This window comes from Hyperolius riggenbachi, chromosome 6 (assembly GCF_040937935.1).
Source record: "Hyperolius riggenbachi isolate aHypRig1 chromosome 6, aHypRig1.pri, whole genome shotgun sequence".
In the NCBI taxonomy this organism is placed as follows: Eukaryota; Metazoa; Chordata; class Amphibia; order Anura; family Hyperoliidae; genus Hyperolius; species Hyperolius riggenbachi.
In genome coordinates this window covers 240,282,842-240,297,473 of record NC_090651.1, presented here as the reverse complement: position 1 = coordinate 240,297,473, position 14,632 = coordinate 240,282,842, and the positions used below count along the sequence as shown (strand labels likewise).

General features: G+C 45.1%; 1 protein-coding gene across 2 annotated transcripts in view; it reads left to right on the top strand.

Moving 5' to 3' along the window:
- Positions 1-14,632, top strand: part of LOC137521401 (ATPase family AAA domain-containing protein 3-A) — a 128,084-nt gene that overhangs the window by 92,365 nt on the left and 21,087 nt on the right. For both annotated transcript variants that reach the window (XM_068240586.1, XM_068240585.1), the window contains exon 15: positions 1,625-1,733. In XM_068240586.1, coding sequence (XP_068096687.1) covers positions 1,625-1,733 — 109 coding nt within the window. The remainder of the gene's footprint in view (positions 1-1,624; positions 1,734-14,632) is intronic.

Here is a 14,632-nt window from a genome sequence, read left to right as displayed (position 1 = left end):
ACCTTGCATGTGTCAGGCCACAGGCGCGAGTTCAATAAGGCACCAGGACAGCTTATGCACTGAAGCAGAATCTGAGGAACAAGAAGGCAGATGTGAGTTAAAGTTCTGGAGAGGTGTCAGCAAACTTGGTGGTAGATCCTGGAGGAGCGCGTTACAATACAGAAGTCTAATCCCATATGGGGAAGATATTCACAAGCAGTTTAGTTACATACACGAGCAGAACCAGAAAGATCTTTCTATTGAAGATAAGAGAAGATGCATAAAAAGAGTTCATTTGTTAGCATAGATAATTGTTTGATTATTCTTATTTAGGTGAAAAAAGAATACAATTTCCACTTTTTCCAAACTGAGTTTACAAAAGCCGTAGGACAAGAGAAGAGGTTGTCACATTTACACAGACACAAGATGTTAAAGCAGAAAGCTACTGACCCTATTGCTTTCTGCTCTGCTCTTGGCACCTCACTAAGGCACACAAAGCTTGGGAGACTGGAAGACATTAGTGCCAATACCATGACTGGAAAGGGCACTCATGCTTTGCCCTACAAGTGTGCCTTAGGTGGTTTTAGACATTCTGCAAGATATCTAAAAGTCAACATCAATGATATTTAGAACCGTGGTATATTAAGTAGCATCAATAAAGCTTTGAGTTTCTTCATTGTATGTTAGTTCTGCAGTCTTCATGCAATGTTTGGCCTGTGTTAAAGGGAAGGTCCAGGCTCAAAAAAAAAAAACCTCCAGCACCTGGCAGCCGTCCTGTGCCTTAGCCCCAGCTCCGGTGGCTCCCGGTGTTCTGCGCTGCAGAAGCCGACCTGGTCGGCTTCTGCGTTCCACCGCGCAAGTCACGTGGTCCGGCCGAAGTCATCAGCGTTGTACTGCGCAGAACTACTGCGCATGTTCAGTACAATCCTGATGTCAGCCGGACCACGTGACCCACGCGGTGGAACACACAAGAAGCCGACCTAGTGAGGTCGGCTTCTGCAGCGCAGGACACCAGGAGCCACCGGAGCTGCGGCGAGGGCACAGGATGGCTACCAGGGAGTGGATGAAGCCCCAGATAAGTGGATTTTGTTTTTTTTTGTTTTCAGCCTGGATGTATCCTTTAACCCTTTCTGGACCAGCACCCTCTGCCCCCTTAAGGACCAGAGGGTGCTGGTCCAGCAAACCGCCGCAAGTTACCGTCGCTCCCGCCGTACACGCTGCTCTGTCCCCGCCGCAGGCTGCTCTCTCTGCCGTCGCTATGACAGCAGAGCACTGTGCGCCGGTCAGGAGCCGCTTTCATTGGCTCCTGACCCTGTCACTTCATGTAAGCCAATGGGAACGGCTTACATGAATGACAGGGCCAGGAGCCAATGAAAACTGCTCCTGCCCGGCTCACAGTGCTCTGTCGTCATAGAGGCGGCAGGGCAGCTGATTGCGGCGGGGGCAGAGCGGACCGAGCGACGCGGACGGGCTGGGGCGCGCGGTCAATGGGACGTAGAGTTTACATCCGGTCAGGACCGCAGCGCCCCCTGCCCGACGTAGATTCGTACTCGCTCGGTCCGCAGGTAGTTAAGTAATCTCAGTTCTTTGTGTACATGTTTTGGAGAATTGTAAATATCTGGTCTTTTATTTATTTTTTTTCTAGAAGATTGAAAGTCGCCCAATTTGATTATGGAAAGAAATGCTCAGAGTTGGCTAAACTGACCGAAGGCATGTCGGGCAGAGAAATCTCCAAACTAGGGGTTGCCTGGCAGGTAAGTTATCTTATGGATTGTTATGCCTGTAATGCCGTGCATACACGGCTCATTTGCGCGCCGGATCGAGCCAGCGGCTTGATGCCGGCGCATCCCCGCTTGTGTGCGCGCGGATCGATTGCCGCTCGTCCCCGCCGCGCTTCCTTATCACCGCTCGATTCCCTGCCATTGTCCGCCGGCGGTAATCGAGCGGGCGCGGGTCGAGCGACATGATCGGGCCAGCTGAATATTATCAGCTGGCCGATACACGGTACAGAAACGTACCGTGTATCCCCAGCATAATGTACAGAAACAAACTTTCTGTTTTGAAGTAAATGTGAAATCTGGATGTCTTCATTTTTAAGTAAAATGATTTGTATTTTCCCCTGTGAGGAAGAGTCATATAGGTACATATGTTTACTCTATTGAATGATAGTTAAGTTTAAAAAACAAGGGCATGTATGGTTCTGAATGCCCCTCCTCCTCCTATGTATTAAAAACAACATAAAAGAAATTAGGTTTCTCCTGCAGAAAATTTGTATGTTTTCTTTTTTGTTTTGTTTTTTAAATTTAATTTCTGTTGGGTATTTTGCCTCAATGAAAACTTTCCAAACCCGAAGACATATAGATCACGTTGCAGCAACACGTCAGCCAATTCTGTAATAGAATGTAATGAGCAGCCACAGCGTTGTCGCATAGCCTTTCACCTTCCATTCAGGGATTGTACTATACCATTCAAGGAAATGCAAAGGCAGATACTGTGTGTGCACAAAAGTCCAGGGTAATTGGTGAAGTAGACATATACTGTATAGTTAATTCGGTACAGTAAGGTGAAGCTATTTTAAATTATTCTAGGCGAGCCGTCCACAATTATTTCAGCACTCCAAAAGTGGCAATAATTGGCATGGACTCATGTAAGGCAAAATGCTGTTTGGAGTTCTTGTAGAGCAGAGGTAGGGAACCTATGGCTCGGGAGCCTGATGTAGCTGTTTTGATGGCTGCATCTGCCTCTCTGACAAATCAGTAGAGGTTGATTCACTAAGCTACACTGATCAAGCAGCTCAGCTTAGTGTGGCAGCGCAAGTAAAATTTTCAAAGTAGGCACGCTACTGCTGTAGCATGCACTACTAACTTACTCACCCTCCCTCCAAAACTAACGGACACTCCAATTGTACTTTTATTTAGTTTGAAACATGTATGGCTCTCAGGGAATTACATTTTGAAATATGTGGCGTTTTTGGCTCTCTCTGCCAAAAAGGTTCCTGACCCTGTTGTAGAGGGTGCATTAGGCAATGGGTGAGCAGGGCTGTATATCATAGGCCAGGTTGTCCACTTACCCCCAGTCGCTCAAAACCGTTCTTCAGATCAGTCTGGGAGAAATTCCATAATGAAGTAGAATGCTTTTTTTGTTTTGTTTTTTTTTATCTCAAAGTAAGGTTTTAAAGGGGTACTATGGCGAAAATGGTAAATTTTGAAAACCATATGTACACATACACATACTTGTTTTTTTTTTTGTTTGTTTGTTTTGTTTTTTTACTGTGTTTACCTGTGTAGCCATCGTTTACAATAGATATTATAGTCTGAAAGATCGGAATCTCTTACTGTCATGTTTTAAATTAGTCCATCTCCTCGTGGGGGATTCTCAACGTTTTTAAAAGCACTCCCTGGAAAGGATCTATGCAAATATGACAGGCAAGCTGCCTGCTCCTGTGCACACTATTCTGGCAGTTAGAGACCCTGAGCGCAGAGGCTGTGGGTATACATATAAGCATACCCACGGCTATTTGGTAAAGAGGAGACCCTCACCGGCCCATTATGTAAGCGATCCTGCTCCCGGGCTGGCCGCTATTAAAGTTGGTTCTGGAGACTCTGAACTAAAGTCACGCTGTGACCCAGAGAAGGAAGCCTGCAGGTTGTCTGTGTGCTTGCACTTGCTTCCTGGCTTCTTCCTTCCCTCCAGGTTACTAGCTGACCTAAGCCCGTTTCAAAATGGGCTCTAGGTCTGTCGCGGCGCATGCGCCTGCCCCCGTCCTCCCCTGCAAGCCACGATCACTCTCCCTCTGCGTCCCTGCACATGCACAGTTGCGCAAAGCACGGATACACACACACACACACACACACACACACACACACACACACACACACACACACACACACACACACACACACACACACACACACACACACACACACACTGGGACGCATGGACGCAGGGGTTTTATATAAGATGATTCCTGTGTAGTCCCAGCAGCATCAGACACTGCTGGCAACGTATCAGCATCAACAAGCTGTCGTGGAAGAGAAAACACTGTTTCTTCAGCAAATCTGGTCTTTTCTTCCTCATGGCTCCATGCAAATTAAGCCAGGATGTGCTTACTAGTCACTATTAAATTATATTTTGCAATAAAAGGACACCTGAAGTGAGTTATAAGAAAAAAAAGTCCAAAAGATGGTCCAAAGGCTTCCCGGATCCTCCTGCAGCCCACAGTTCCAGTGTAGGCTCCCATTAAATACTTTTTTTGCTAAAAGTTTGTCGATTTGGCTTCCTCTGGACACTATCCCGACCATGGGCAGGGCATGTGTGAATAATGTCTACACTTGCCCAGTAGAACAAAGCAGCTTGTGCACAGAGAAAAAAAAGCTGTGCTTGAGTGGCTTTGTTCTACTGGGCATGTGTAGACATTACTCGCACATGCCCAGTCCAGATACACTCGTACATGGCTGGGAGCACAGTCAGAAGCTGAAGGGGACCCAGCACTGGAACAGTGGGCTCTGCAAAGATCCAGAAAGATCCATCTGGGCCATCCAGAGGCTTCCAACTACTAAGATAAATATCTAACTTCCCCCTCCCCACATCATGTTTGCTTTAAAGGGAAGCTGACGTGAGAAATAGAGGCTGCCATCTTCATTCTTTATTAAATAATTTCAGTTGCCTTATTTATGTGAAGATACTCTGCCTCTTATACATTGTCTCTGGCCCAGAATGAGCATACAGTTCAGATGCTTTAACTTTGGTGTGACTGCACTGGCTACATGCTTATTGCAGGTGTGTGACTCAAAAACAACTAAAGCAAAAAGCTCAGCATGGTTACCAGGCAACTGCCATTGTTTATAATGGTATGAGGGTGGCAGCCTCTGTATCCCTCTTACATCAGGTTCCCTTTAACCCAGGGCTGTAGGATTATAGCATGTGGATCAAAGACCAGCAGAAGCATTAGCTTTCCCACCAATGGGGGTTTGCAGAATTTCTTAGGTGCCATATCTGCGCATCTTCACAAACTTGACTTTTTTTATTTTAGCAAATGTCTACAAATCCAAAATAAATCACAAATAACAGTCAATGTCTAAAAATGAGGATATCTTGTCTTACATTTAAACAGTGGTTTTGCACCCCTTAGCACGTGGTTGCATCTGGTCTTCTGGTATATTTCTGGTTAGCCATTTAGCACATACTCAATGCATTTTCTGTATCTGTGGTCGTGTGAGTCCGTGCTAAATATTAAATAAAGCTGAAAGCAGTGTAAAGTGAACTCTCTGTCTTCATGCATCAGCCAGTGAGCCTTGGCAATTGTGATATTCATAACCACGCCGGATGGGCAACTCAAAAGCATCATGGTCTATGTGGAGTACATTTGAAATCGGCGCCGGTAGACTTGGGCGCAGGATACAGCGGTATATGGCTGATCCTGCTTCTGCACAAGTCCGGGCCGATTTAATTACTATTCCCCCTCCAGGCCGACATGGATAGTGGGGGAATGAAATAATTCGGCTTCCAGCGATTGCTGGAGGCCGAATTATTATGTTTTTAAGCAACTTCGGCGATGTTACTCACTGAGCGCTGCAATAGGAATGATTCCTATTGTAGCCTATGGAGGCGCCGGCTGCGCCCAAATCTATCAGTGCTGAAAAGCACTGCTCCGTCTATGTGAGCTGACTTTCATGTACCAGATCTCAGTTGACCAGAGTACTATCTGCTGCAACTCTACATGGTGGAGTCAAATATTTTGGCTGTCATGAATGTCCCTCTTCTAGTGGGGTCTTTTAACATGTTGGAAGGGTTGTACACTTATATTAGGTACATAAGGTATAATTTGGTAGATGTGAAACCTATTGATGACATTTGTGCCATGAGGACATAACCGTTTTTTGTCACAGAAAAGACATCATGCCGGCCTTTGTTTATGTGAGTGAATTATGGTGGCGCTTGTTATGTGGGAACATAATGGTGGCCCTTATTATGTAGGGGAAACTGTGGTCCTTGTTTTGTGGGAGCCATAATGGTGGCTCTTGCTATATAGGGGGTTTATAAGTACCCTTATGATGTTATATGGGACACACAATGGGGGCATCATGACCCCTGTTATGTGGGGGACATAATGGTGACATTTTTGTTATGTGAGGAGCGTAATGGAGCCATTTGTTAGTAATTTTATCCACTCCATTAGTGGGAAATTATGGTGGTACATATTGTATTGGAGCAGAATGGTGACACTTGTTCCTGGGGGCATAAACGATCTTCACGCCCTTCCCCTCCTGTTCCACCTTAGGCTGAATCTGCTGCTGTGTGCATCCATGGCTGCGGTTATTGATAATACTGCTTAGACAATGACTAGTTGCCTATACTGCCACTTTTGCTGTTTGTGTACTGTCCAGGGCTGCGGCGTCTGTACAAAAATCATCTGACTCCCAACTCCTCTGTTTATGAAACCTCAGACTCTGACTCCACAGCCCTGGTACGGTCTTACCTTTTTGTGACCTGTATGCTCCCTGGATGTGTCAATTTGGGGCATCACCCAACCATGCTTGGTGCATGAAGTTGATTCTGATTCAGGTAAAAGGTAGAACATTATAAATGCACCCAGTTAAAGGGTGGCACATGTTATAAAGGAACTATAACAGCAGCAGTTCTAGAACAGGGTTTCTCAACTCACTCCTCAAGTACCCCCCAACAGTACTTGATTTGGAGAAGACCACTAATGTTCACAGGTGAGGTAATTAGTATCTGAGCAGAAATCATTACCTACCTCTGTGGATTTCCACAAAACATGCACTGTTACTGGGATACTTGAGGACTGAGTTGAGAAACCTTGTTGTAGAGGAGGTGAAAGAACATTATAGTCGCACTTGTGGGTGGGGGCATAAAGTTGACATCTACAGTATATGGAAGCCATTATAGCTGCCCCTGTTATTTTAGGTTTGATTGGGGTACTGCTGCTGCAGGTTGGGTTGGGAGTACAATTAATTTTGTCAGGATTGAGCATTTATAAGTTTACATATCCTTTAAAGAAAACCTGGTAGTAGTCTCCTGCTGTGTGGGGGTGTCTGTACCTGATGCATGTCTGAGGAAAGTCATATGATCAGTCTAGTAATAATGCAAATACTAAGTGGGTGTGCATGGGACCTGTAGTTCAGCATTTGATTGGTCAGCATCCCCAGAATGACATGATGACAGATTATTCACCTACAGCTATCTGGGCACTGGTTTTGCCATTAACAGAAGAATCACATCTTTAGTATGTACCAATACTATTTAAAATAGACCTTTTGTCTATTTGGTGAAGGATGTTTAGGCAAGGAAGCTTTAAGCTCTTGATTCCAGTAATGGAGAGCAGCATGCTGCAGGAGCATCTGGCTTTCAGGTTTATCTTTACCACCACATTCTGTACCATTTCCTCATATGTCACCCTAATTAGGACCTATTTGTGGATCCATCCCAGCTTTTCTCATTATTTCTGCATGTTTACCCGTCCCTTGTAGAAAAATACCGAACCGGATAATGGCATTAAAAGGGAGAGAGAGCGCAAAACGACCGCGTGCCGCCCGATTGAGCTCAGGCGGCTCAGCTTGTGTGACAAATTGGGGAAAATGACTGCAGAGCAGTGTTTCAAAACCATTATCTCTGCTGGGTGGATAACCATTTGCATTAGCGAGGGCCGGAGAGCAGGAGGCCTCCATGCTACTGCATTGAACGGATGTGTTTGCATTGACTGTTTCCCTACAGGCTACTTTTCCTCTTGTCAGGCTTTGCTGGAATGTGAGGAGATGTTTCATTTTCTCTCATCCCATCTTGGTCTCTGCAGCAGATGTGCTCAGTCCGGTTCAGGGGTGAAGCTGCAGAGCGGAACAAGGCTTTGTAATGGGACGTCAGGGGAGAGGAAGCTCTGACGTTTTCTGTTGCTATGGAGAGTAAGCTTTAAAAAGGTTTTAAAGACCAGCTGTAGGCAGACCGCTATATACATAGTTAAAAAACATGCCCATGAACCATCTTAACTGCACTGGTGAAGAAGTTGTGCAGCATAGCCAATCAAGTGTCACTTGCTATATAAAATAGATTCTTATTCATTGATTTGGATGAAGGTAAGCGCTTTTTGCCAGTGCAGTTATTAGACCACCCCACTCTGTTATGGAGGGAGGGGGTCATTTAAAGTGACCACTTAGAGGAAGGTATGGGAACCTCCATATTTCTCTTTTAGCTTCAGTAGCATTTGAATCACACACTTGAAACAAATTTTAGCCAGAGCACCTGACCTGTATACTTGTTCTGGGTCAGTGGGTTGACTTATTGAAGGCAGAGGATCAGCAGGACAGCCTGGAAGTTGGCATTGTTTAACCTGTTAGCAGCTTCAAAAGAATACTCTCCTTTGATGTGTTGTGCTGTAAATTGTTGGGATGCTATGATGTCTCCCTGCTAGCAGAAAATATAGAACCTGAAAGCAGAAGTCCTCTGTTGTGGTCTCACACTGCCCCTTAGTGAGAAGTAGCCATAAATACACATTATAGCTGTACTAATTTAGTAGCAATGAAATGTAACAAATAAGAAACAAAAAAGTGCTGAAATTGGACTGGGGCACTTGCAAGCCACTAAATAAATTAGCTGCTAAAGGATTAAAAGGAAATGAATATGGCTGCCTTCATATCCCACTCGCTGTGGGGTCACTTTAAATTTCTAGTTAGAATTACAGCTGGGGTAGGATAATGTGTTGGGTTGTGCTAGGATTATTAATACATCAGCAGATGGGTTATGTTTAGTTTTAAGGATGTGTGTTGGGCTGAGATGAAAGGTTAGGCATTTGGAAACAAATTGTCAGTATATGCAGGAACCAAGTCTGACGAAGGCTTATTAGCCAAACGCTCACCTTTTATTTATCTCTAAGTTAGCCAATAAATGGTATCAGTGGGGCAGGTAACAATAAGGAAAGAGTCACAGTTAGTAATGGGCAACAGAAAATAAGCAGGATAAGGTTTGTAATGGTAGAGTGGGCAGGGACAGGAGAGGTCCTGTAAAGGCAAGAAAAGATAAGTCATCCTGATGCACCCAGTATCTTGTGTATTCTAATAACCTGCTTAACCTCAGATCTAGCTATGTAAGTGTTTCTCTTCATAAATCGGTTGTAGAAATTTTGTAACTCCCCACATTTATTGAGCACCAAAGATTAGAGTTTTCTGCTTTCCACTGTATCTAAGGAAAGGAAAAAATGCCTTTTATTTATTGTTTAGAATTGCTCGAACACTACTTCAGCTGAGCCTTGTTCTGGGAGTCAGACCTTTTTGGTGCTGCACTGTCTCCTGTCCCATTCCATAGTGATGATTTACTTTTTTTTTTTAGGCATTCTTATTTATAAGATAACGGTTTAAGCAAACTCCTAGGTGATACGACATTCAAATAGAATATGACTAGCCAGAGAGGAGCTCATCTTCTTTCATCCAGACAGTATTCATAGGACCATATGTAGCTACAGTGATAAAGCCTCTATCAGGACTTTGAAAGCAATCTGTTATAGTCTGTTGGACTTTAGTCTAGCCACACACACAAAAACAGAATGGTCTCAGTTTAATGAAGTACTTTAGACAGAAGAACCCCATAACTCTACATGCATACCATCACCCATTCCAAAACTGGCATCAGACTTGTGGAATCATGCCTACATCTCCATGGTCCTAAAGTAGCGGTCATATGACTACTCGCCATCTGGCATCAGTACTAAGCCCAGTCTTTTTCTAAAGTCGTAAGTGCAGTGCCTGTTTAGGAGCAGCTAGTCATTAACTTGCATAGGATGGTTATCCTCATCTCTGCTCATAAACCGAGATAAGAAGGCTAAAATTATGTTTGTCAAAATTGTGATATATACAGTACAGACCAAAAGTTTGGAGAAACCTTCTCATTCAAAGAGTTTTCTTTATTTTCATGACTATGAACATTGTAGATTCACACTGAAGGCATCCAAACTATGAATTAACACATGTGGAAGTGTAGTACATAACCAAAAAGTGTGCAACAACTGAAAATATGTCATATTCTAGGTTCTTCAAAGTAGCCACCTTTTGCTTTGATTACTGCTTTGCACACTCTTCGCATTCTCTTGATGAGCTTCAAGAGGTAGTTACCTGAAATGGTCTTCCAACAGTCTTGAAGGAGTTCCCAGAGATGTTTAGCACTTGTTGGCCCTTTTGCCTTCACTCTGCGGTCCAGCTCACCCCAAACCATCTCGATTGGGTTCAGGTCTGGTGAATGTGGAGGCCAGGTCATCTGGCGCAGAACCCCATCACTCTCCTTCCTGGTCAAATAGCCCTTACACAGCCTGGAGGTGTGTTTGGGGTAATTGTCCTGTTGAAAAATAAATGATGGTCCAACTAAACGCAAACCGGATGGAATAGCATGCCGCTGCAAGATGCTGTGGTAGCCATGCTGGTTAACAGTATGCCTTCAATTTCGAATAAATCGTCAACAGTGTCACCAGCAAAGCACCCCCACATCATCACACCTCCTCCATGCTTCACGGTGGGAATCAGGCATGTAGATACCATCTGTTCACCTTTTCTGCGTTGCACAAAGACACGGTGGTTGGAACCAAAAATCTCAAATTTGGACTCATCAGACCAAAGCACATATTTCCACTGGTCTAATGTCTATTCCTTGTGTTCTTTAGCCCAAACAAGTTTCTTCTGCTTGTTGCCTGTCCTTAGCAGTGGTTTCCTAGCAGATATTCTACCATGAAGGCCTGATTCACACAGTCTCCTCTTAACAGTTGTTCTAGAGATGTGTCTGCTGCTAGAACTCTTGAGTGGTATTGACCTGGTCTCTAAGCTGAGCTGCTGTTAACCTGCAATTTCTGAGGCTGGTGACTCTGATGAACTTATCCTCCGCAGCAAAGGTGACTCTTGGTCTTCCTTTCCTGGGGCGGTCCGCATGTGAGCCAGCTTCTTTGTAGCGTTTGATGGTTTTTGAGTCTGCACTTGGGGACACTTTCAAAGTTTTCCCAATTTTTCAGACTGACTGACCTTCATTTCTTAAAGTAATGATAGCCACTCATTTTTCTTAACTGCTTTTTTCTTGCCATACTACAAATTCTAGCAGTCTATTCAGTAGGACTATCAGCTGTGTATCAACCTGACTTCTCCGCAATTTTTCAATCGATTTTCCGTTCACTTCTATGAACGGAAATCAGATCAGACATGTTGGAAACAATCAATCTGATGGTAAATCTGTCAGAAAATTGCATCGTGTGTACCTAGCATAGAGGTATTAGAGGCAGAGGATCAGCAGGATAGCCAGGCAATTTGCATTGTTTTAAAATAAATAAATATGGCAGCCTCAATATCCCTCTCACGTCAGTTGTCCTTTAAGATAAAGGGGAAAAAAATGATTGAGTGTATCTGCATTTCAGTGCCCTCAGTAGTTTAGTGAGGGATGTTAAGGCAGATTGGATTGGAGTGATTGGATTGTTGACATTCAAATCCCTACACAATTTGGGCCCTGGGTACATGAAGGACTTGCTGAAGCTGCACCACACATCTCACAACCTCAGATCAGCGGGTTCCATAAATTTGGTCACTCCCAGAGTGCACCTCAAAACCTTTGGGGCCAGAGCTTTCTGTCATGCTGCGCCTACCCTTTATAACTCCCTACCACACCCAGTAAAGACAGCCCCTTCCCTGGAGTTATTCAGATGCAGACTGAAAAGCCAACTGTTTAGCCTGGCATTTCTGGACTTATAGATTTTTTTCCTCTGTACCACAATTTACCAATCAACCAATTATTGGTCTGAGCCATGCTTATGTGCTTTGAGTCCTGCAGGAGAAAAGCACTTTACAAATGTTACCGTATTTGTTGTTGTTATGGTGCTATTATCAGACTCATTTTCTGCTTACAAAGACTGCAAGGGGTGTGTCTGGGACTTTACTTGACCACACAAGGGGTGTTTCTGGGACTTGACCACACATAACAGCCCAGTATAAATACAGCAGTCTCCAGTCTTTCTGAATGAGTGCTGACACCAATTTCATTACAGTGATGCCAGGGTTAAAAGATGTTGTTTTGATCATGCACATCTCACCCACATTTGAAAAATAAATGAACAACGTCCTTAGGATTTAGTGAAGCTAAAAACTGAAGCCTTGAACCCTAAAACAGGACTGGAAGGCAGGCTTCTGAGACATTGTACAGGGAAGCAGAGTTGCCTTTTGGAATTAATGTTTGTCCATTTCTGCTACTAAATGGTGCATTATTTAGTAGCACATCACAAATTGAGGAACACGGCTTCCTGTGTACCCAACAGGGACTGAATCCTGTCCTGGTAAAATTCATGAACTCCATCACCATAACCTCCAGCCGCCCTGTCCCAGCCCCTACCAGGAGGGTAACCTTGTTAAAGGGTATCTCGCCCTCTAGCTCCTCTAAAGAGTTGCTTTGTCAGCCAAGTCTGTGGAAATGGGTTAACGTGTCCGCAGGGGGAGGTAAAGAAACATGAATATGAATGAGGCGGGATGCTGGTTTTTAGTGCGCTAGCAGCTCTCAGCAGGGACAGCCGTTCTCTCTGTTTCTCCGTCATCTATTTTTTTTTTCTCATTCCTCATTCCCCTTCCTGTCCTCCAATCCCCTCCCCTCCTTTCCACCACCACTACCTCCCCTGGCAGGCAGGGACCCCGCAGCTTGGCTATTTTTAGAAAGTCATTCAGAAAAGCAGCCAAGCGCAAAGTATGGCAGTCTTCAGCAGCAAGATGCAGGGGTTTGCTGATGACATGTGAGGGATGAACACTTTATAGGTATTAAGCTCTGGTGGTAAGGCTGTCAGACACTGCAGCTCTTAAAACAAATACACAAGTGTAAATGTTAACACATTTGCTGCTGGCAGGGGGTGAGCAGTATTCCATCTGCTCTTTTTTGTTTTACTTCCACGTTCCTAGATTTTGCCCTTTCGCTGCTGATGCTACTTAACTCAAGGACATTGACATGTATGTAGCAAATGTGGTGAATAACCTTCACCAGTGATATTCATAAGTATGCATAGTTTAAGTGTGTCCTTCCAAAACCAGGTAAGTTGCAGTTATCAGGAGTGCAGCCTCTCTGCTGGAAGTCCTGTGTCACCCAGGCTATTCTAGCTGTACTGCCTGTCCTTGCAAGTCACTGCAGAAACTCATGTGTGAACTCTGGTTTCTCCCAGTTCATGAATAAGCCTCCTGCAAAATAGCCTCTAGCTGTCTATAGCAGCAGACTCTAGCAGTACTCTGCAGGCTGAAGCAGCATTTATCTTCTAGTGCCCACCACTGAGAACCACCACTGCACCTGTCAGTTTGTCATCAAACACAAAATAGGTGATCTTTCTGCCGCAGCAGTCCTAATTATTTGGACTCTCAATCTGTGGCTGGCTAGGGTACTGGTTAAGGGCTCTGCCTCTGACACAGCAGACCAGGGTTTGAATCTCCCTGTTCTGTAAGCCAGCAACTATTGAGTGAGGAGACCTTGGGCAATACTCCCAAACACTGCTACTGCCTATAGAGCATGCTCTAGTGGCAGCAGCTCTGGTGCTTTTGAGTCTGCCAGGAGAAAAGTGAGATGTGAATGTTATTTGTCTTGTCTTGTGGTTAGTAGAGTCAGGGCAGCTTATAGCCTGAATTCTGGTTGTCCTAATAGGTGTTTGTCAAAGCAAGTAATCTGGGCACCTGGTAAAATCGGTAAGCGGGAAATTGTGGCAGGGGTCGGTTAGAGTTAGGCATCGGTAGAGAGAGGGCTTGAGTTGAGGACAGGTTGGGTTTAGTGTTATCAGTAGATTTTGTGGCTGGGGATAGGTTAGTGTCAGGCATTGGTAGATGGAGGGCTTGGGTGTGGATTTTGTGGTGGGCGGTCAGTTGGGGCTAGGCATTGGGAGGGGTAGGGGGCATTTAGGGTTAGGCAGCGGTGTTAATCAATGGGCTAGTACACACTTGAATGCGTTTTTCACATGCAGAATAATAATTGACAGCACTGCAGCACTGTCAGAAAACATGCTGAAAACTACACGCAGAAAACTGATAGACAAATGTGCATCCAACCTTAAGGCTACGTTTCCATTTGTGTGGCGGCATGCGTCTTGCGAGACGCGATGCCGGCACAACTGCTGCCTCTCGCAGCCGGATCCGTCTAGCCGCGCTATGCACGGCTATGGGATTCGGACAGCTACGGACGAAATTATGCTGCAGGGCCTCAGATTTTTTCTCGGCCACGAATTCGGATGGCTCTCATAGACTTCTGTAGGCTGCTGTAATCCATCCGAATTCGTGGGCGGGGAATCGGCCGGGATTCGCAGCAGGGGAAACCCGACCTAAAGGAAACCAGAGCTAGATTAAATTAAATGTTTTATACATACCTGGGGCCTCCATCAGCCCCATGCGCACGGATCGCTCCCACCCCGCAGTCCTCAGGCTTCTCCCTCTTCGGTCCCGGGTCCTGTCACTTCAGCCAGTCGCAGCCTGTCTGACGTAAGAGAAGTGCACTCTGTGTGTATCTCTCCAGCAGCCGCTGGAGAGATATGTAGAGGGCGCACTTCTCGTGCATAAGTGATTTGGGTGCATGGCTGTAATGGTGTGCGATATCCCGACAGAGGAGATGAAACCCCTGCCCGCTGTCCCTCCCAAATATTTTGTGCCCCCCTGTGCCTGTGTAT